Source organism: Centropristis striata, chromosome 23, assembly GCF_030273125.1.
Source record: "Centropristis striata isolate RG_2023a ecotype Rhode Island chromosome 23, C.striata_1.0, whole genome shotgun sequence".
Classification (NCBI taxonomy): Eukaryota; Metazoa; Chordata; class Actinopteri; order Perciformes; family Serranidae; genus Centropristis; species Centropristis striata.
Window position 1 is genome coordinate 11,557,264 of NC_081539.1, and position 24,268 is coordinate 11,581,531.

Consider the following 24,268-nt stretch of genomic DNA (forward strand, 5'->3'; position numbering starts at 1 on the left):
TTGAGTGGAGAGCCTCCGCAACCATTAAGCCACGCTCTTATACAAAGAAAATGTGACAAAATAATGACCTTGGTGAGGTAAAGCCCAGATAATTGGGATCCAGCTGAATGGCGTTTGATTGTTATTCCACGCAGCCACTGTTGTTTCACTCGCTGTGAAATCTCTTGCAGGTCGTTTCCCTCCCATCTTACCTTTATTAACATTTTGACCTCGCCCAACTTTCCTCCGCCATGTGTGTAGTTGTGCGAAGGTCATTGTGTTGATTGCATGTACAATATTTACTGTCTGTTCATTTTTGACCAATTTCTCCATGATTGGTGAAAAACGTCATTATCATTGCATCAGCAAGCACATTACTTGCTGTCTAAAGTGACTGCGGTCACAGAGGCAATTTTGCTGACGGTACTTTCTCTCTTCTCTCCTCTATGTCTTTGTCTCTCTCCTTCTCCCCTCCCTCTCTCTCTGTTCTGATAGGTGCCAATTATAAAGCCTTTGTGCTGAAGCCTGCCCGGTCGCCACTGACCCAGCTTTAATGTCAACTCTGTGGCTCCTAAGTGGAGGGAATTACCCCACTTTTAGTCTCCAATCAGGAAAAAAAGAAGAGCAACACAGCAAAATGCAGAGCTTGACTCTTTTTCAACCCGTGCACTCTTTTCAGGGTCTGACTGCTCTTGCTCGCTGGTGAAACACAGGGTCAGGACAGTGTGGATAAAACCCTGAGGGTTTTGACATTTCAGCCTCACACAGTCTTTTTTCCTTTTTTCCCTTTTTTCCCTTTTTTTTTGCTCCTCTTCTGGCCTCGGTGCTTTTTGGAGGTGGCCCAGATGATGGGGTGGTGTTGCTCAGGCATATGCACAGCCCTGGCTCTCCTGGCACTCCTGTTTCCCTTGCGGGAGAGGGGCTGCTGGGGGCTGAATCCCAGCTCTGGGGATCTGGAGAAGTCCCCACACTCTGATCCAGACCCCTGGGAGGCCCTGCACAGGCACAAACGCAGCTGGGTATGGAACCAGTTCTTCGTATTGGAGGAGTTCACAGGAAACGAACCACTCTATGTTGGCAAGGTAAGCAATCTGTGGCTGTTAATGGGTCAGTATTAGCACCGCTTAACAATATGTTGTTACATGCACATAAACCAATCTCATGATTTACACATACCCTATTTTTTGCAGCTATAGCACCATGTTTTGTGCACCTGTACAGTAATACACATATCAATAACTTCTTACCATAATGACCTGCAGAATCTGGGACACAGCAGTGTTTTACAGAGTTGTACATATTCCCAATGCCCTATATAAAATGTTAAATAAATGAAAAGGAGAAACACAGACAGCGTAGGAAGGCGTTCTGCATTTATTGCAGCCAGGCTGAAGTATGTGCTCATACAACTGTGCAGTTTTAGTTTAGAGGCCGCTGTTCGACACGACAAGGTAATTTGCATCGTAATTAGTCACCAGAAAAGGTATATATATTACTCAAATGTGTCTTTGTACAGTAGGTGTTCTGTCAAGGTAGAAGCGGATAGATCAAAGTAATGTGTGTTTTGGCAGATAAATAAGTATGGAACCTTCACGATGTCACAAATGGCATAGTTAACGTGAGGGTGAACTGACAAAGTGACTAATCATGCAGATATGTGATATATGAGATTTGGTAACAGTGCTGTTTTTTATCATGGATCAGGTTTCCTCAGGTAAAAATGTATGCAGAGATGTGAAAGAAGGATTCAGATACCACTATCTCAATTTAAAAAAAAATGTTTCTGTTATATCTCTGTATTATTGTAATTGGTGCACTGCTGTGTTGTGTTCTATGAGCTGTTTTGACCTGATTTATATATGGCAGGGTTGTTTAATTAATGATGATTCACTGTATTGTATAAGCCTGTCTTCTTTGTAAATCAACAAAGTAACTCGCAATCTGGGAACCCATCGGATGCCATTCTGATGATGATTCAGTGCAGATTCTGCATTCATATGTACATATTTGTTTATAGATATGAAGTAACTAGTAACTAAATCTGTCCTATCCATATAGTCAAGTAGAAGATGGATTTTTCTCTCTGAAATGTAGAAGTATGAAGAAACATACAGGCAAAGTACCTCAAAATGTACTTAAGTACAAAACTTAACTTAACCTAATATATTTATATATGTTAGATACATTCAGTGGAGTGAAAACACATTATTACCTTCTGAAACGAAGTGAAATAGATGTACAAGACAGTATTGAAATGAAAGAGTCAAGCTAAAAGTAGGCTTGAAATGTACAAAACCTGAATGAAATACTGAGTGACAGTCTGCTGATGGAAGTAACTAGTTACTGTAGCTGCCAAAAACAATGAATGTAAAATAAAATGTAATTATTTCCTTGAAAATGCAGTGGAGTAGAAGTATAAAGCAGAATGAAATGAAAATACACAAGTAAAAAAAGGCACAAGTACCTCAAAATCTACAATACTTGAATATACTGCTTGTAGATAAATGTAGTGCAGTAAAAAAAACATTTCCTTCTGAAATGTAGTAAAGAAGTTGTACAAGACAGTGTTGAAATGAAAGAGTCAAGCTAAATGTATGCACAAGTACCTTAAAATGTACTTAAGTACAGAGCCTGAATAAAATATTTAGTGACAGTAAAATGTACATTTTTCCTTCAAAATGCAGTGGAGCAGAAGAATAAAGCATCATGAAATGGAAATACACAAGTAAAAGGAAGGCACAAGTAACTCAAAATCTACAAAAGATGAGTAAACTACTTGCAGTTATATATGTCAGATAAATGTGGTGGAGGAAAAAAATACATTTCCTCCTGAAATGTAGTAAAGTACATGTACAAGACAGTATTGAAAAGAAGAAGTCAACCTAAATGTAGGCTCAAAAGTCCAGAACCAGAATAAAATACTAAGTGACTGTCTGCTACTGGTTGTAACTAGATACTATAGCTGTCAAAAAAAGTAAAATGTACATTTTTCCTTGAAAATGCAGTAGAGTAGAAATATAAAGCCACAAGGAAGTCTAAAATAAGTATAATAACTATAAATAAGGAAGTCACAAGTACCTCAAAATCTACAAAACTTGAATATACTGCTTGAGTCTACATAAATACTGAACGACTGCTACCGAAGGAAACTAGATACTATAGCTGTCCAAAAAATTGTAATGTAAAAGTAAAATGTACATTTTCTCTTGAAAATGCAGTAGAGTAGAAGAATAAAGCAGAATAAAATGAAAACGCACCAGTACAGGAGAGGTTAAAGCTCCTTAAAAATGTATTTGACTATGAAGTTGAATAAACTACTTGTAGATATATATGTCAGATAAATGTAGTGGAGTAAAAAAGACATATCCTTCTGAAATGTACTAAAGTAGTTGGAAAAGACAGTATTGAAATGAAAGAGTCAAGATAAATGTAGGCTTGAAATGTACAGAACCTGAATAAAATACTGAGTGACAGTAAAATGTACATTTTTCCCTTTAAATGCAGTGCAGTAGATGTATAAAGCAAAGTAAAATGGAAATATACAGGTAAAAGGACCTTAAAATGTATTTGAGTACAGAACTTAAAAAACAAACTTGAAGTTTTCTATGTCAGATAAATGTAGTGGAGTTAAAGAACAATATTTCCTTCTGAAATGTAAAGGAAAAGTAAAAGATGCACAAACTTGGAATGGTCAACTAAAATGTAGGCACAAGTACCTTAAAATGTACTTCAGTACAGAACCTGAATAAATTAACCTAATTACAGTCTGCTACTGCAAGTATACAGGTACTCTTGTTGTCAAAACATATGTAAAAAGTCAATTGCAAAGTCAAAGCATCAAGTAGAATGTAGGAACAATAAATTAAAATGAACTTAAGTACTGAACCTGAATAAAATACTTGGCAACAGTCCATTGAAGGTAACTAGTTACTATATCTGTAAAACAAATGTGGCGTACAAGGAGGTACAAGAGGTAGGGGGAAAATTCAATACAGCATAGTATCGTGATATTTTTTGTGCCAATATTATATCAATTCATGGTCGCCAAGTATTTATGTTTAGCATTCCGGCAGTTTTTGGCATTTTGTTTTTTGTTTTTTTTGCCAGAGGCCGCAGTGGACTCAATTTTAGGAATATACTGGAGATACTGGTACCATATGAAATTAGATCTAAGGAATCTATAGGCCCCATGCGTCAGGATATCGTGTTGGGAATTTGTCAAAATAACGCTGCAAAATTAGGCTATTTTTTATGTTTTTACTCAAAAAATATTCAGAGCAGTCTGTGGGTTTGACTCTCACTGTGGAGAAATAAAAAGACTGAAGTGAGATGAATACACTGAGAATTTTCTCTTGATTTAATTTAATTTTGTGGACACAAAATGCAGGAGAACAGTAAAATTGCAAGATAATGTATCACAATACTCACTCAAGGCTTAAAATCGCAATAATATCATATTGTGACTCAAGAATCTGGATAATATCGTATCACGGGGCCTCTGCTGATTCCCACCTAGTACAAAGTAAAAAGTACTATAGTATAAGTATGAAGCAGAAGCAAATGAAAATACTGAAGAAAAGTACTACTCTGTTACCTGCCAGGTGACATTAACATTCATAATATAATAACCTCTATTTAGTTTTTAAAAAAATACTAATGTTGAAGTTGTTAATGATGAATTTGCTGGTTTCCATCACAGTGTTGGGTGTACACAGAGCTTTCAGCACCACTGTAAGTGGACAGCTCCTGCCTAGAAAATGGCTCCAGTGTGTGCAGTGCAGGCCAGATGGGTCTTGGATTGCTCTCTAGATCCCTGTTATCTTGGAGAATTTTCTGGTCTTATTATTAAATTAGTTTTCATCTTTCCGCTCATCTGCAGGATAATCATTCTCATCTGCATGTATTTGCCGGGGCTGCTCTCACAAGCCCATTTCCTTGCTGTCTCTGAACTGGATTAGCGTCTCCAGCTGGAATTAGGATACATTTGACTGTCCTATTGTTCTCCCCTCTATTTTTCGCCAGAGGGATGCTGGAGAAAAAAAGCATCTAAATCAGAATGAGCGTGTTCGCGACACTGCCGGAGTTCAGCTAAAGGTCATTTCTTGTCCGAGCCGCAGTTTCTTAAAATCCCGCCTCGTCTGATCTCTCTCGTCCCCAGATATCTACTCCATCTGACTTGTGCGGAGAGTATTTTTTTTTTGCTTTTTGAACATCTGTTGTCTGATTCAGTTGTTGTGTCCTTGTCCTGCATTCCCCATTTGAAAGTTACAGAAGAGAGGCCGGTGCAGTCGTCAGGAATTTCAAGTGCTTCTTTTCTTTTACACATGCTCGTGTCTGATTGCTTTTCTTGTTAGTAAATCCCGAAGGACGTGAACGGGCTGATTATTTATTCATAGATGTGTAGAGATCTGCTTATCCACGTGGAATATATGCATTTGCAACCCATTTTCTAACAGGTAGTTTTTTTTCCCCCATACATGTATTGATTGTTTTTTTTTTTTTTGTATGTATGTGTTTATAGGGGTAGCCCCAGCAGTCTTGGGCAAAGACAACATGTAATAAGCCAGACTGGCTACATCTTTACATCTGACCCGGTGCCCAAGCTCAATCCAACCCTTTCAGAAATATGAAAAATCAGATTCATTTACTCCCCGTGGGCACAGCAGGCTGCCTGGGAGCTTGAGAAGCTGTCACGTTATTTGTTCCCTAAGATCATAGTTGTCACATAGTGTGTGTTTGTTTGGTATCACAAGGACACGCTGCCGCTGATGCAAAAAGTCTGGGCGGGACACCCTGACCTCGTGACTCAGTGTGAGCGACACGGAAGGTCCTGCCGTGTCAAGAGAATGACCTTACTAGAAATCATTTTTTTTATGTAGCTTCTGCAAAAAAAGAATAAAAAATAAAAAAAAACACTGCTTCATACTCAGCTCCAACATTTCCAGCAGGTTACAGGCAAAAACCACCAGAGTGACATTAACAGTAATTGCTTTTGTCAGATTTGTGTGGGTATCTAATACGACAAACAATGGGATGCTGTGTCCAAACAATGGCGCAGTGGCTGCACAATTTGGTCATTTGTTTGGCTGGAAGCAAAGGGAAATATGATATAGTTGCAAGGAAATGGGAAGTCATCACTTTGGCCCGGCTGCTCCCTTTGCATCTGCAGTCTGCTTGGCTTTAATGCATTCTGTCAGATTCTGAATTTCACAACCAAATGTCCTATTATGCCTTGGCACTCTGCCTCGGGTAAGTACACTGGCCTGGAATCAGCTGCAGTCACATCAAGCCAGTGGAAACACACTTTAAATAACAAACTGCACGAGCCCACCGCCCGCAAATTGGTGACGCACGTATTTAAACAAGCGAAAACGCCGGAGCAACTCATCCACTTAACAAACATTTGCTTGTAAACACGATGTGATTAACATTTTCTGCCTGGTGTTCATGTGACTAAATATTTGCAATTGTATAAATGTAGCAATCTGTAGCTTCTGCTGAATAAGCAATGTCAGCAGGCGGCCAGTTCTGCAGCACAAGTTTGGATCTTTGCTTTGTTACAGCTCCAGCTCACTCCTCGTTTAAACTTTGGAATATCGCTTGTTAAGGACATTTTTTTTTCATGGATCTGTTTATGTTCAAGTTACTGGAGAGATTCACAGTGCTGCCTCACATCACAGGAGGTTCAAGCACAAAAGTTGCTTGCTGAATCTCGCTTTATTTATAGAGATGTCTTTAAATTTGGCAGTCTGGCTAACCGTCAGAGTAATGGATGGACTTATTTCACCTTATAATTCAGGCTGCACTCAGGCTCACACTCACACATTTCTTCCAATACAAATAAAATAACCTCAAATGGGAAGCAACTCTTGATGGAAGAATCTCATATAGCTTGCTGTAGGGCTGTGGCCCAAAAGTCATATCCCGATATATTTAGGCTGAATATTGATATACGATATATTTATTGCAAAGTGAGACCAAATGTTCAGTCAAAGTCAAAGCCAAATATGACATGTCACAAGTACTTTTGTTAAAACCCTTTATTTAAGTGATTCATTTAAGCTCCATAAAGTGCACATTTAAATGAAAAAATATCTTAAATACAAATAGCCTACGGAATAAAAATGTTTTTCTGAAATAAATATAATTATATGAGAAAAGAATAACGAACATTACAAAATAACTAAATATGACAAACCCTTTTAAGGGCAGCATTTATATATAAAGAAAGAAAATACATTTTAACAATATCAATATATGCGATATGGTTTAATAACATATCACATTTAAAAATATATCGATATATCTTTTTATGTCAATATATTGCCCAGCCCTAACTTTCTATGCTTTGTCAAATCTTCAAATGAGGCTGTAAAGAAAAGGGAAATCACTTGTTTCTCACATTGCAACATAACACATTTTAATTGTCCTGTTTGCAACAAGTGGCGCTGTTTGATTATATTTATTGCAACAACCATGATGCATTTTTATGAGCATGCATCATGAGTAATCCTTGACCTGGTAGCAAGAGCCTGGTGTTGTGCATGACAGTAATTCAGTTTAATAATCAAACAATTTGCATCATGGGCATCAGGGATAATCCCACAGATAATTACAATGGAGCCAGCATAGCATGTTACTATGCAAGCTACTTGATTAGCATTCTATTAGACGCTCACTGTCAAATGGGTTAGAATCATAGAGCACGGGGCGCTGCAGCAAAGGTCAGTCTCAATAGCATCTACTCACACTCGCTGGTGCCGCAAACACATCGGCACAGCTGGGGAGTGGTGAGAGCAGCATGTTGAGCCGGAGAGGAGGGTGATTCGAGCTGACAGGGGGGGACATCATACACACGGTATCCAGGGACAAGAGCTCACAGAGGGGGGAGCTCATGAGACGTTCTGGGGGCCTTTGGGAGAGTGGGAAAGCCTTTATCTGAGCCAGAGAATCAAAGAGGATGAAAACAGCAGTGTAAACTAGACCAGAGGGTAGTTATCAGCCGAGAAGGGGAAAGGACAGGAGAGGAACATTGTTTACACTCTCTTTCTCACATACAGGGAGCAGACGGGAGTCGACATCAGCAGAGCAATTTTTAGATGTCCAGTAAAGAGGTCGGGACAAAGTCAGGAGTGAGTTGTGTAAACTGAGGCTGATTCAAGACCAAGGAACATAAACTGTTTATGTTCCTTGGATGTTCTTGAATCAGCCTCAGTTCAGACAACTCTGTCTTTCAGAAAAGTGTGTAAGAGTTTATTTAATAGGTCAACAGAGAATGTAATGTAAAAAAGACAATTCATAATTAGTTAGTTTGTCAGAAGGACTGCAGAAAAATATCATGCTGGTTTTCATTAAGCTTGATGGAAGGGTGGGCCGAGGAAGAACTCATAAAATTTTAGGGCGGATCTGAATCATACAAATTAAATTTCCCCTTTGTTAACATTGGAAGATATGTAATTTGTGCTGCACTCAAGTGCTGTTCCAAATAATCAGAAAAATGTGTTTTTAGTACCTTTTTAGGATTGCGATATTTTGCGTGGCAATATAATATTGATTATCGAGTATCGATATTTATCGGCCATCTGTATTTTCCCAGAGGCAATAGCGGGCTTATTTTTAGGAATATACTGTATATATGAAACTAGAAGATCTAAGGAATCTATAGGCAGAGCAGTGAAACTTAAAGTTGAGGAAAGTTTGAGAAAATACTGCAGTTGTTCACGTCCATACATGTTTGATATCACTTCAGTTCAGTTTGACTGAATACTTTGTTGGTCAGTCTGTGGGTTTGACTCTCATTGTGGAGAAATAAAAAGACTGAAGTGACATGAATAGACTGAGAATTCTCTTTTATTTTCAATTCTTGACTGAATTTAATTTTGTGGACGCAAAATGTAGTTAAACAGCAATAATCACCATACTGCAAAATGCTTAAAATCGCAATAATATCATCTCGTGACTCAATTATCGGTATAAAAACGTATCGTGGGGCTACACGGTGGTGTAGTGGTTAGCGCTCTCACCTCACAGCTAGAGGGTCGCTGGTTCGCCTCCCGCCTGCAGCTCTTCTGTGTGGACTTTGCATGTTCTCCCCGTGTCAGCGTGGGTTCTCACCGGGTTCTCCGGCTTCCTCTCACAGTCCAAAAACATGCACTTAGGTTTAATTGGTGACTCTAAATTGCCCGTAGGTGTGACTGAGAGTGTGATTGTCTGTCTCTATGTGTTAGCCCTGTGATAGTCTGGCGACCTGTCCAGGGTATACCCCGCCTCTCGCCCAATGACAGCTGGGATCGGCTCCAGCCCCCCGCGACCCGATTGCGGATAAGCGGTTAATGGTAATGAAAAAAAAAAAAAAAAAAAAGAATATTTCATGACCTGATTTGTTTCCTTTGCACTTTACACAACATAAATACTGGACAGAGCTGTCAACGTGTTCTTTAACCGTTCTGAAAAAATTATATGAAAATAAATATTTGTATTGTTCGTGTTGATTCCACATCCAAGATGTTGGAAAAACGACTTCCCAATCAGGAAATGGGACGATCAAAGGACCATGCAATGCACCACTGGCCTTGGCGGATTCTACTTCCACAGTAATTTACTGTGGTAAAAAGATAAAATTAAGCTAACAGCGCAGTCACTGTAAATATTTCTTCCACATCTTGCGAATGACAAATTCAAAATGGAATTCAAAAATCAAATCCGAATGATGTTATTTTGAAGAAACAATTGGCCAAAAATCTTTTGATGGGGAAAAAAAAACATTATAGTGCAAAAATGATAATTCCCTCCAACATCATGAGTCATATTACTGCTAAAATCAGTCAAAATAAGAGCAATAAGACTTTTCTTCCAAATATTCAACCTATTTTGTAGTTGTTTCTTTCATCTGGATTAGTTCTTTTAAATACGACCACACAGTATAAAATGTCTTTCTTTTGAAAAGCTGTCTAAGTTTAGCCATGCAAGACTTCATGCTGTTTAAAGGCTGATTAGACATGATGTCCCCAAACTGTACAGTGATAATAATGGTTTACGTGTTCCCAACAGCAACAATTCTTACAGGAGAATGCGAGAGACGTGTCAATTAAGCACAGTTTGTACATGCCCACGCAGTCCAGAGAAAGGTCTAATCAGGCAACATCAGAAAAACAACACCTGAGTGGGTGGACTGAGGGTCTGCAGGGGTTTGCAGCTGCTTCGACCCATAAGCTCCAAAGCCAAATTTGCTCCAGTGGGTAGCTTACTCTCTCTAAATTTGATAAATCTGTCACATTAAAAATGTTGTTTTCGAGGACAGTGCGTAAAATGAACTACAGCCCAGCATTTTCTCTTTTTGTTTACAACATGTTTACAAAAAAAGACCTGTCAAAACAGGCAACAGGCAAAGACAGAGGCATCCCAGACATTGTGAAAAAGGGGTGTTGGTCGTGTTCTGTGATTTACGTCACTTATCACAGAAGCAGTTTGTCTTTTTGGCAATCTTAAGTTGTTATTTAGAGCTTGGATTTACTCACTCTCCCCTCGTCTCACCTCATGGCTTCGGTTCTTCAAATTTATGGTGGTCTGTTGATGCCGTGGCAAAAACAAAGCTACATCACTGTGGCTTTGGGCTCTACTGTAAAAGATAAATACTCTTTATTCTAGCTGGTATTATTGTAACTTAATTAAATATTAAAGAGTATTGTAGGGGGATAACAGTTCTGAGATAGTTTGGAGTTGTTTCTTTTTTTATGTTCTCTGTCTGAATCCTCTTTTATGTGCTTTTTTTTTTTGTCTGAGTATGGCGTAGCTGAAGTTTCCTGAAGTGCTGATGTATTGGATTTTCCACATCCCCAACAGGTCTGATCTTGAATAATTCAAGAGAAGTCCTCGGCCTGTGCTGAGAGTATAGACGTACTATGAATACACACAAAAGTTAAGTTTTTAGATCACTCTATTTTCCCTCTTCGAAGTGGATAACAGGTGGCCTGGAGACTATTGTGTTAGGTGTAACAGTAGCATCAAGCGTTCTTCCCCATTTCAACGGATATTGTAAGCGCGGCGGGGCCAAACAGCAGTTCATGCATAACAAGGAAGTCTGTTAAATGCCAGCCACTTGTTCCTCCTAGAAGATTTTGTGGTTTAAAGAAGAGGTTGGAAGACTATTTACCTTGAGCAAAGTATCTATTTTAGAAAGCAGAAAATGAGAAACAAGAGACAAATCTGTTGCTCAGGCTACTTGACTTTTCTGCACAAAGACTTTCTAGAAAGGTGCTAATTTTTCATGCACTACCTAATTGCATTTTACATGATATCTGTATAAAAAGAAAGCAGTTTGATGTGCGCGTATCTGAAATTGGTTTTCATACAGCTTGATTCACTACCAGACGAGAGATTGAGGAATTACAAATGTTTCCTTTCAGTACAATTGCAGAGATATTGAGTTTCCTCATCTCTATTATTACTCCTCTTACTACAGATACCTTCAGAGAATTGCTTATTGTGTCAAGCGTGTTTTGAGATTGATTCATTATGTATTACCCGCCGTTGCTTATGGGACCCCAGGTTTAAAGCCTATCAAACCTCCATCGACTCTAACAAACATTGAAGCTCCATCGTAATTAGATTATTTGCCACTTTTTGCTGCGGTCTAATTTCAGAAACATCAAAGTGAAGAACTTCAGGTTTCCTTTTTCATGTAAAGGGCGGAAGAATAATTTGATTAACAGACGTAGATTTGTGAAGGTGAAACCCAATGACTTGGTACAGTAAAACCTTATCTGGGTTTCTGGGAGGTGATGCATGTAACTTTATGTTGGAAAGTACCATTAAAGGAACACTACACCATTGAGTCCCAACCAGCAAAGGCAAGAATATAGACAGAACTGGCAATGCGGTTGAGCCGAGGCCCATGATTCAATGAGTAAATTGCCACATTGAATAGAACGTGTGTTCAAAGACAACAGTTCCATTTACTGCAGTAAATTCCCCTTAACCCTTTATCAGTCAAAGAACTATATTTGGTAACTTCAGGTAATATTTCGAGAAAAAAAGTTGCAAATTTACTAGATTAAAGTGGCAAATCTACAAGAAAAAAAGTCACAGATTTAAGAGATTTAAAGTGGCAAATCTGTGCGAAAAGGGTCGCAGATTTACAAGAAAAAGTGGGAAAAAACCAACTTCTTTCTCCCATATTCAACACTTTAACCCTTAATAGGACACTCATTGAAATACTTGCAAATTCCAAATGTCAACCCTAGAGAATATTGGAGGATATTACATACAGCCAGAATGTGTACAAAAAAACATATGAAAATAATATTTTAAGAAAAAAGTCTACGAGATTAAAGTGGCAAATCTACAAGAAATAGAAATTCGCTTTTTTCGCGCAGATTTGCCACTTTAAATCTCTTAAATCTGCGACTTTTCTTCTTGTAGATTTGCCACTTTAATCTAGTAAACCAAGTTGCAACTTTTTCCTTGAAATATTACCTGAAGTGACCAAATATATTTCTTTATAGTTAGTGCCTGATAAAGGGTTAAATAGACAAACCCAAAAAAACATTTTCTATGGTATTTTATCATATACTGATATACAGTGATGATTGCTGGAAAGTACGTATGTTGGTGTCGTCCAATGCCAAGTCTCTTTTGATCATATGATAAGACGATACGATATAGGATAGCTAGCTATAGAATAACACGAGGCGTATTTCCATTTGGTACTTTTCCCTCTACTGAGCCGCTATGAGTGTGGCTTTGGAGAGAGGATCCGCCCAACTTCACTGGTTAGCGGCTCAGGTAGCGGCTCAGAAAGTACCTGCCTTGGGTACGTGCTTTTCTGAACCGCTACTAACTATTCGACGCTGATTGGATAGGGTTGAGGCAGGATATGATGTGAGTAGAACTCGACACAACCACAATATAACAGCGCCATTTTTAAAAAAAGTAAGCAGAGCAAACTGAGACGAGAGAATCGAGAATAAGAAACCAAAGATGTTTAGCAAAGTCCTTAATACAAGATTAGAACCCTGCCCACTGATATCCATCTTTGGGGTATCTCCCGTTCCAACTAGTCTCACTAAAGAAAATTCTGATGTTATTGCTTTTGCCTCGCTCATAGCCCGCAGACGTATTCTATTACATTGGAAAAGCCCAAACGCTCCCCCTGCCTCTTCATGGATGAGTGATTTAATGTCTTTTCTGTCTTTAGAAAAAATTAGATATTCCTTGAGAGGCTCAGCAGCCAATTTTTTTATAAAAGATGGCGGCCTCTCATCACATATGTGAGTACCCTCACCTCTCTGGACCCCAACTGAGTTGATTTGATGCATCCAATTTTCATTTATTTCATTAACGTATTTTTTTAATCTTTATTTTTATTTTTTTAATGATAAATACTTACTTGCCATCCTGTGTTTATTTATGTATTGGTATTATTAGTATAATTGTTAATGTTTCTGTTTCTCTGCTTTTTTGCCTCCCTATATATTATTATAATACTATGTTTTTTTGTTTTGTTTTGTATTTATTTTTCTTTTTGTTTTGTGGGTTGTCTTTTTTGTGGTACTTTGTTCTAATGTACCCTTTAAAAACAAAAATGTGGAAAACAGCTGTGGGATAAGTTATGTCTTGTACTGATTATAAATGCTAACTTCCAATAAAAATATATTAAAAAAAACCCCAAAAAAACAAAGAAGAGAAGACAATGTCTCGATTGTTTGGACTTGCCGCGTCGGTCTGTTGTCACTGTTGCGTCACAGACGTCACGGTCAACATGGAAAGGTTGCTAACTGGTAAATCTGGGCAGAAAATATGATTTGATAAGACCTATAATGTAATAGTACATCATTGTGATTAGGCATGGAACATAAGTAAACTTTGAAATTTGTGTGAGGCTGATTTTAAGCATGTTGCCAATAAACTTTCCAGTAAACTTCATCCTGTGTCAGTTCTAAGACCTTAAAGACACACAATGCAATGGGAAATTTGTGAACTCTAACTGGCAAGTGAGAGGAGAACCTTAAACTTGCCAAAATGAATGGATAAATGGTCAAAAAGTTCTAGTAGTTGTGGTAGTATGACTTAAAATTTTTCCAAACCTACTAAAACAACACAAAAAATCTACAGCAACGCTAGCAGCTCTGTAAGAATGCTTAAAGCTAACATGCTCACAAGGACAGATTTTTAGAAAGTATATTGTTGACTTGCATGCTTACATTTCTTAATTAAACCAAGCTCAGCTATGGCATATGGGAATGTCATTAACTTAGTAGGTGATAAATCAGTTTAGATAAAAACAATCTAGCACCAAAGTTATTACAAGTTATCCTGAGGAGCAGATGAATGGCTGTACCAAATCTCATGGCAGTCTATGTAATAGTTGTTGAGATATTTCAGTGTGGATCAAAGTGGAGGCCTACCCCTGGAATGGTGCTGTTAACACGGCTAAAAATATTGCAACAATATCCACTTAATAGTGTTACCTTCTGAATATCCTGTTTAAATCAGTTCAATTGTCTATCCAGTGATACCGGAGCTCATTTGACAGGCATATAAAGGTTCATAAGACACTGCTCTACAACATCTGCAATTGACAGTAATTGATTGTTACAACAAGCTGGCTGTTTGTGATTCATATCAGTGGTGGAAAGTTCTACTGTAATAATAATTTGCATGCACTTTCTTTGTTTACAATAGTGCACCGAGGGTTGATTCTGACGTCAGACAGTTTTTGGGGAAATGGTAGAAGGAGAAGAAATACGTAAACGAGTTATCCGACTTTCTCACCTTAACTTGATTACCCTCAGTAATCTGCTTTTGTGTGTGTGTGTGTGTGTGTGTGCGCATATGAATGTGTTCCAATTGCAGCTCTGCTAAAGTAATGTGAAGCCTCCTCTCCTCCTCCATCCCCTACTCTTTATACAACCCAACCCCCACACTCTCCTCTAGACATTTACCATCCAATGGATGAAGGGACCCTAATATGCTAAAACCGGGCATGCATTGGCCACCTCTCGCTGTAATTAAATTCAGTCATAATGAATCATAGCCCCTAATCCTAAAACAGGCTATATTTCCACAGGGAGGAGAAATGACCTACATGTACTGGAAAAGCTCTTAGTATAGCCTTTCTACTACGGCTTTTTTACTTGGCATTTGCTCTCAAAACACACACAAACTTCACTTTGAGCTGTGATGAAAGTAAATGCAGCAGTGCTGTTCCTTTATATATTTATATATATAAATAAATAAATATATGGGTAACGCTTTATAATAAGGTCCTTAATAACCATTAATTAACAAGTAATAAGGCATTGTTGTCGCTTTAGATCCGGTAGTTGCAAAAAGCATAGTTAACTTATAGTTAACTTATAATAGATGAGCAATAAAGTATATTTTAATATCAATAAGCAAACAAAATAAGATTAATAAAGCCATGGCAAAGACATAATGGGTGGGTCATGGGTGTTTGTAATGCCATTATTAACACTTATATAAGCGTATAAACACACAATAATGTTAATAAGCATCTTGTAAGGACTTACAAGGGCCTTATTACTTGTTAATTAATGGTTATTACAAGGACCTTAATATAAAGCGTTACCAATATATGTATATATATCACACTGGGTGACGTTAACAAAATGAGGTAGCAGCTTTAAAAGATTTGCAGCAAGTCACAGTTTGCAAGTGTTTCTTAATAATCTGGTCAAATCTTTTTTTATTTCTGAGTCTGGTTCCAGCTAATGTTTTGTGACTTGAATAGCAATATGATGTGCATCGGCTCATTGCTCTTTGGAGAAAGAATCCGTGCATAGTAACACCAGGCAATTAAGGTATTGTATGAGCCAGTCATCGCACTAATGTTGGTGATTCACAATGGTGCCTCTGTACCTTTTGCTCTTCGAGGTGTATTTTATCATTTGCAGACCATGTTGGTAGCAGCCCAAGACGCTGTCACTGGCTCATTGTGTAAAAAAAAATACACTTGGCAGCAGGAGAACACAGAGATAATACCTACTTTGTTTTGCTGTTTTGAATGGCCACGGATGGAGAAGAAATAGTGCACTTGGTCGCGTTAATTACGATTTCTATCTTTGTTTCGCATGTTTGAATCATTGTCTTGAATTCATTAGTCTTTTTTTTTTTAATTGCACATAGTCACTAATTGCATAAAAAAATCTGAAAAACATATTTCAAGCTTTTACTCGTGCCTAATAATAGGGCTCCTCTACCATTCGTGTGGTAATGGAAAACATATTTTTCATCTGGGCAGATTGGATAGTGGTTTCTGGTAAATATGTATATATTCTTCCTTCCACTGCATATTTGTCAAAGGCCTCAATTACACTTGGTATTAACATGTGATATGTATCTGGATAATGACATCCCAAGTTTGTCAATTTATTTCTTTTATAAAAGAGTTTTCTGTTATTTTGATTCTGCCCAGCTGTAATGGCATAACCCAGGTCAATGGATGCCACAGGCTTCTTTAATTTTACATTAATGCTCGCTACTGTGATTTCTACAATTAGTTTTTGTTGGAGATATACCACCTGCTTTAGTAACACGTGCGTTTGGCTATGATGGCTGCCCATTGTCATTACCTGCTTGATTAAGGGGCCTTACATATCATCTGCAGTGGTGCCACAGTTACTTGTCATGATTTTAAAGTATTGGACAAGCTTTGACCCAATGCGTAAAGCCACATGAATGTCTAAACCAAAATTTATGCTAAATTGTCTGAGACATTTCACCCAAATCCACAAATGTCACCTTCATGGTGGCGCCAGAGGAAAGGTCAGGAATCACCAAAGTCATTAGAATTCATTGTCTGGGCACCTTAAATGTCTGAAATAAATGTGTGCCAATCCATCTAAGAGTTGAGATATTTCAGTCTGAACCACCAGTGAAGCTGGGGAAATTCAGTTGTGCCATTTATCCGAAGGTATTCCATTCAAAGCCGAGCTTAACAGACAAGTAATTCATCAGAATGTAAAAAATGACCTTGGCCCTCTTCATCTGGTGTGTATAGGCATAGCTCTAAAAGCATTATTTCCCAGATACCAGCTGCTTCAGTGAACAAAACTAACCTCCTCTCATCACTAACTCAACATGAGTTATTTAGAAAATATGATCAAGTCAGGATCTTACTTTCATAGCTTCAAGGCTAATTCATGAAATTCAGAACCACAATAACTGTATTGGAAAGATCAGGTGGGTGAATTGATTCTGTTTCTTTTGATTCTCTTAGCCCCAAAAAAATTCAATTTCAGGGACATCAGGGATAAGTGAATCTTAGGTGGTGCAGAGATGTGTGTTGTTGTTCTTTTCCATACACGACTCTAGTTTTTTATGTCCATGAAGGACATTTTTCTTTCATGTGGCCAGCTACAAAACTTCCTATGGATGATTTTGTAAAAGGGACTACTTTTATAACAATTTCCAAACTATTCGTATTAAACTTAACTTCCAGCCAATGGGATCTCAGCCTTAAGGTGCCGATTGATTTGGACCCATATACAATGTAAATTAAGAGGTGCAAGACACATTTTTTCCTCCTCCATTCAGACCAAATTTCAGTCCATTTCAGTTCATTTTTGTCCTTCCAGTCGATATCACTTTGACACAGCCTGAATTCAGTTAAATTTAGTGGCTCCAGAGAAGTTTGAGGGATTTCTGTGAAGATATCCTGTTCTTGGAACGGAGCCCATTCATTTTCTATGGAGGAGATGAGTTCATAGTCTGACAGTGCTAAATTATGCCGAGGGGCTAAGGCTATGCAAAGACTATGTGATGATTCAGAGATGGATTGGGCTATGATCTAAAGTTGTTATTGAATTTGGCTCCTGATATCCCTCACAGTGAAGAATAGAGTCAGGAGAGTGATTTGCTCTTTTTTTTTTTCTTGGTGCAAGACTAAATATATTCACTACTGGAGGGATTGTGTACACATCAAAAGTCTTCCATCCCAAAGGCCCTCTCATGTTGGGGTTTAATAAGGTATTTTATTGTTTGAAGTAGTACTGCTTGTTTGAGTTGTTTATAATCCCTTTGGATCGTAGCTGCACTGTCGGTAGTGTAAAAGAGATGGCATTATCCTTGTGTTCGTCTTTTCTTTCCCACCAGCGCAGCGTCTTCGGTCACACTGTGTAATCCAGGTGGGCTTTTTCTTTCTTTCCCCAAAGAATTAAAAGAAAGGCTTGAGTCACAGGGCTCTGAATTCGTATTATATACTTCAATGCCGTTGGTGGGCGATGGATATGTTTGTTGGTTATAACAGAATGGAAGGGAAATGGAAAGCTGGGACAAGGAAAACAGAAGAAATGCGTAGGTCTAGAAAATATCTAGTGATATTCAAGTGGAGCTCACATAACACGGCTGCAGTCCTTGAACGTCTCACGGTGAAGTCTGTATTAACGACACTGGATTTAGTCAGCGGTCAGTCGATCCTTGCTCCGTGTTACATCAGTGCTGCAGAAGTTCAAACAATTCTGCCAAGTTTGAAAGATTCTTTGTTTCTTTTCTCTCAAACTTTTAACAACTGGAACAATGTTGGCCAACTACACCAATGACAACAAGGTCAAAAAATAAAAAATCGAATTCAGACCCGCAGACGAACTAGATAAAAGTCCTTGGTCCTTCAGTGACGAAATTCGTCATCTCAGGCAGTATTTTGTTGTGTCTTCATGGTCCTCAGATCAAAGTTACCAAACAGAAGTGGAAAGAGACATTTCAAAAGTTTCATTTCAACTTTTTCGGCAGTTTTTCTCATCCTTTTTACTGTATTCAACTAACTTGAAGTATTAGCGACTTGTCGACACCTTCGTTGTATAAGTCAGTGAATTCAATCAGACAGTTTTCATCCTGTTTGATTCATTCAATACCTTTCAGAACTCCGAAGAAATAACTTTGTCCAGAATTTTACAAAAGGGCAGAAATAGCGATACAAGTGAGACTTTTGGTGTATCTGTTGTCTTCTTTCTTATCCTGTTCCCATCTTGCGACCCCCCAGAATAATCTTGTGATCCCTCTGAGATCACAAGAATGGGAAGCAATTCTAAAATTCTGACCTTATACCTTTTGAACTTGATTGCATGAAATATTTTTGTTACAAGGCTTTTATTAAATATTGTAATAGTAACTTAAAGAGAACTGTAAATACAGAACACTATATCACTTCTTCTTGTCATGTCATAAGCTACAACCATTCTGGGGCTTCTTGTTCGAGTTCTTCACTAAGGCCCTTAATCATCCATGTAACCCAGACCCATTCACCGTGTTGTTCGGGGTGGCCAGTCCTCTCAAACTCAATGAGTCTTTGAAATCTGAAAGGGCTCCTACATTTGAAATGTGGTTGAGAGAGCTGGGAAATGTGTTACACTTGGAGAAAATCCGGTACATCATATCGGCTAAAGAGGACATCTTTCTTAATATCTGACAACCTTTTCTCATTTAATGTCTAAAAACTGAATTAGTGCTATTCTGTTGCTGTGCCATTTATTTTATACCCATTGTTATGAAAACAATAAAAAAAATACACAAAAAAGAACTAAATACAAACAACTCAGAATATTGTTACTGAATGCACCTTAGGTTAAATCTGTTGACTAGCAATTTGTAATCTTTAATGCAGTTTATGGCAAACTTATTCACAAAAAAGACTGTAGCTTTTGTTGAGTTGTTTGAGGCTTTTCTTTATTAAAACAAAACAAAATCTTGCTCTTTGACAAAGGAAACACATCCTAAAATTTGTGTAATTACTTAAGTCAATTTCAATTATGATTGTTACATTTTCTTAATACCAAACAGAATATTTACTGTGAGTTTTAGCTGCTTTTTTATCTGATTATCTTTGTCTGATGTATCACTGTTTTGTGGATGAAAATAAAGGAAAAAAAATCATCATATTCATCCTAATTAATTAACTGTTGGTTGCCTTATTTGTTTTTTAAATTCAGTTTTGTAGTCTAATGGAAAAACCAATGGTTATCATTTTTACAGTCACTAGGTGATAAAAGAATCACAGATAATATGCAATACTGAATGTGGAAAGTTCCTCCACTGAGTCTCCTTTACATGCAGAGGACAGGCTGCAGCACATAACTGGACCGACCAGAGAGGTGATTCCCACATGGCCACCTGACATGAAAAATTGGTATAGATACAAGCACAGTTTGACTTCTTTAAACCAATGTCCAGCAGAGCAATGTGTCAAATATTTGAAAGAGGCTCGGGACATAAATTATATTTTACTGCACTCCTCTGCTAAAAACGCTTCACCTCTCAAAACTATTAACAGCAGCAGGACATGAGGTGATCAGAATGTGAAAAAGATGAAAGACTTTTCAATCTGCTGACCGAAATGGAAATAACCTGCAACTATGTTGATGGTCCAATAATGGCAATTTTCATTCAAAAATACATACAACAAAAAGAGCCTTTCGTTTCTCAATTTTAATTAATGTTAAACTGAGATATCTTTTGGTTTCAGACTATTTTTCGGACAAAGGAAGACTTTTTCAAGGGCAGCTTTTCATTATTATCCGACATTTTTTAGACGATTAATTAATAATCCGCGTTTTAATCTATATCGAAAATAAGCATTAGTTGGAGCCAAATGTCTTTTTCAAAATGATTTTTAAATGTGAATAAATCTCTTTATTAGAGAATAGTTATGTGTTTGAGCTGAATGTATATTTGTGTTTTTTTTCTTCACTGTCCCTGAGACTGTCATACAAATTCTCAAAAATCCAATTATACACACACAAAGGCCTACAGAAGGCAAACTGAAGGTCTTTTAATTGTAAGAACAAAAGTGGCATTGTTTGTTTATTAACTGCTAGCTGATATAATATAACCTGTATGTGTCAGCCACGTGTCAAAAACTGAGGAAAAGATGGACTTAATTTTCAGTATTTTTCACACATCTAACAGTGCAGAGGATAGATAGCACAGTATGATGTAGTGCAGTATTTATTTCAGAGTCTGGCGTCAACACGGTGATACAGTACAGAGTGGACATGCATCAGCCGAGCTATAGGCTTTCATTATAATTAGCTGTGGACTGTAATGCAGATGGGTAAATGCTTTGTGGGGTCATTTACGTCTGTTTTATTTTCCTGTAGATGATCAATTCTGCTTTACATGGCATCCCATCAATTAAAGTACATCTTATAAATCTGTCTGCTCGCCACGAGCTCTTGGAGCATTTACATATTGATTTTAAGCATTGAGTACGCTGGCCAAATGCAGAAATGTCCAGGTAGATTAAAAAACGTGTGGTGTAAAATAATTTTACTGTTCTTTTCTGAGACACAACTTAAGATTTACTTTACCTCCCACACTAGGTTAAAAGTTTAAGCTTGAAAGCCTGAATCGACCACCTACACGGGTATTAACCGTAACTGGATTTAATACAGGAATAAGGGTCTTTAAAAAGTCTACCATAGATTTAATTCACTGCTTTTTTAAGATCTAAAACATTGATGTCAAGAGAACTTCATACAGGCAAAAATAAAATCAATAGACCAGAATGCACCCACAAGACATTGTTGAGTTAGGTCTCGAAACACTTGAACTTTTGCTCTTACTGTAGAAATGTTTCTGAATTATCTATCACTCTTTTCTCTGTCTACACATAAAGGCCATACAAGCAACTCCAAGTACATTGTGTGAGTGTTTTGGGAAATACAGGAACATATTTAGTGAAGACGAGGAAGACTCGCTCAGATTAAATGTAGAAATAAGCTGTTATACAGCACTTGTACTGAACATTAATAATGGATGGCAGACATAGTGTAAGCCTATGGTTTTTATTTGACCTCTGTATCGACTAAATAGCATAAGTGAACAAATCTTATCCGGATCTACATCGTGCACATGCATTTTGTACATGTAAAAGTGATGGAAATGCAAACATGCTGCACTTTTTGACCCGATTCATGGTAAATGTCAAACTCAGTTATTCAATTCATTACAGACCCATTGCATCTGATTAGCTAAAGAATAATATGCACTTTCACCCACATGGTGTCCCTGATAACTTGTTGAAAATTTGTTGTACTTATTATAATGCAGCAGAGAGATTTCTAACACTCTTTTAAAATCAATTAAATCCAATTTTATTTATCTAGCCCGACATAATAAATCACTTCAAGTTTGCCTTGAAGGGCTGTCTGTACATAATTTATTAATTATAATAATATTAACTTTATTTGTATAGCACCTTTGATACATACAATGCAGCTCAGATGACACCCTCTGCCCTTTGGCTCCCACAAAAAACAAAATGCACTGTAGTTTTCAGATTCAGACCTTCACGGGTGGTTTCATTCAAGGATATTAGCAGTAAGAGTTAGAAAGTAGAAACGTCTTGCTTGACGTGATTGTGATTTTTTTTTTCTTAATTTAGTCTACTTTCCAAGGATTTACTGAACAGAATCATGTTAATGAATCCCCCCGAACATTGTGATAACCTCTGATAATTCAAATTGGTTGAAATAACCATTGATGCTAAATAAAGCATGACTGAGACTGAAGATGAAAACCTACATATCCTTGTTTTACCATAAGCACAAATACAAAGCACTTGTCCATATCAAGATATTTTACATTCATCTTCAAATAGTGAAATTCTGGGCCGATGCCGACACCAGTATTTGTTGTTGTTTATTTAGTTGGTGTTTATATTTATGACCCCTTTTGTGTCAGGGAAACCAAGAAGTCTTCCTTATAAAAAAGAACTCAACTGTTTTAAAGGACTGTTTTGTCCAATTGGGATTGCAAATAAGCAAAACCAGATTTAGCCAGTGCAAAATTGATGTGACAAGCATCGCCGGATAGCAATGTTTTATCCTTAAAGTAATTACTTGTATTTCACTTTAATGAAGAAAAATCCATTCAGATGTCTATAAATGAACTTCTAAACTGTTTGGTAATAACTCACATTTAAAAAATAGAGCGCCACAGGAATGAGTTGTTAAACCCGGAAGTAAGATAGCATTTTAGCGTCCTGGGGTCTCTTCTCTCAAACTCAATGAGAATTTTGAATGGGTTTTTGGTTAAATGCCTAAAATAAGGTCTGTGGTTAACACAAGCTGAAGAGATGTTCTCGTTTTGTTGTACAACATAAAATACATCAGTTAGTCCCCCCACTTTTGAAATTAAAAGGCTGTTGCTAACAAGTGGCTAAATGAGACTACATTGGTTTTCGGGGACATTAAACGTCATTACGCTGGACACGGACAGGAACTCTCTCACTAGTCGCCTTACAGCCTCTAGTCATGTTTTTCAGTGCACTTGCATACTCTTGTAGATTGTAGATTAGGTTAATAAACAATTTATCAGGCTACGGTTTTGCTAGCTTGTCAAACCCGCTGGTTAGCTAGGAGATCGTCTGAAGCTAACTTGAAGCAATGTGACCGTGGAGTCGTTCGCTATAGCATAATGTTACATTTTTACTTCTGTCGGCTGCATTAATGCTTCAACCATCATAAAAGTGGCATTCATTTGTGAAGATTATCTTGCTAAACAAAAGGTGTAAGCATCAGAAATATGTTTTTGCCACAGAGCTTATTTCATGCAATGATCCAAAATCCAATGCAAAAATCCCATAGACAAATTTTCAATAGACCCCATGGAGATGCTACTTCCGGGTTGGCCTACAAAAAAATACATTTCATTTGCTCCCTATTGTGTGCTTGATTTTAAAAAGTGGTAGAAGTGGGTAAAGCAAAGAAGAAGAACCCAAAAATTCCATTGCTTTCTTTTATTTTATTGTTCTAAAACCATTAATTGACCTTATTTCAGATAAATGAAGAGGTAAAAGTATGAACATGTTGCCAGCAGTCCTGGTTTGATTTGGAATCCTCTACCACAGAGAGTCATGATATCTCTGCATTGGCCAAACTTTTGCTGACTCTTCATCTCGTGGCCTCGGGGTCTTTTCAGCAAACGGTGGCACATCCAGCAGAGATGTCATGCTCACTCTTGTGCTGTCTGGGGTACTTAAGGCAGCGACACAGCGACAGGAACAACACATTGGTTTCCCACAAGCAGCAGACAAAATCAAAGTTGACTTGTTCTTGACAGCGAGATTCCCAAATGTCATGTGAGCAATAGATGGAACACAGTAGCCCATAATACCACATTTACTCACAAAGGAAACATACCGCCTGAATGTCCAGGGTGTCTGCCCTGCTCAGCATTTCCTACAAATGTAGTGGCCGGGTTCTTAGGTTCAACTCCATATTATCCATTTGAGCAATAGACTGCATGATGTGTTGTACATATTGTAGTTCAA

General features: G+C 37.7%; 1 protein-coding gene across 2 annotated transcripts in view; it reads left to right on the forward strand.

The window, feature by feature from the left end:
* The window catches only part of LOC131962029 (cadherin-7-like), a 193,360-nt gene that overhangs the window by 74,214 nt on the left and 94,878 nt on the right, over nucleotides 1-24,268 (forward strand). For both annotated transcript variants that reach the window (XM_059326979.1, XM_059326978.1), the window contains one exon: nucleotides 475-1,061. In XM_059326979.1, the coding sequence (XP_059182962.1) occupies nucleotides 825-1,061 (237 nt within the window). In that variant the 5' untranslated portion in view covers nucleotides 475-824. The remainder of the gene's footprint in view (nucleotides 1-474; nucleotides 1,062-24,268) is intronic.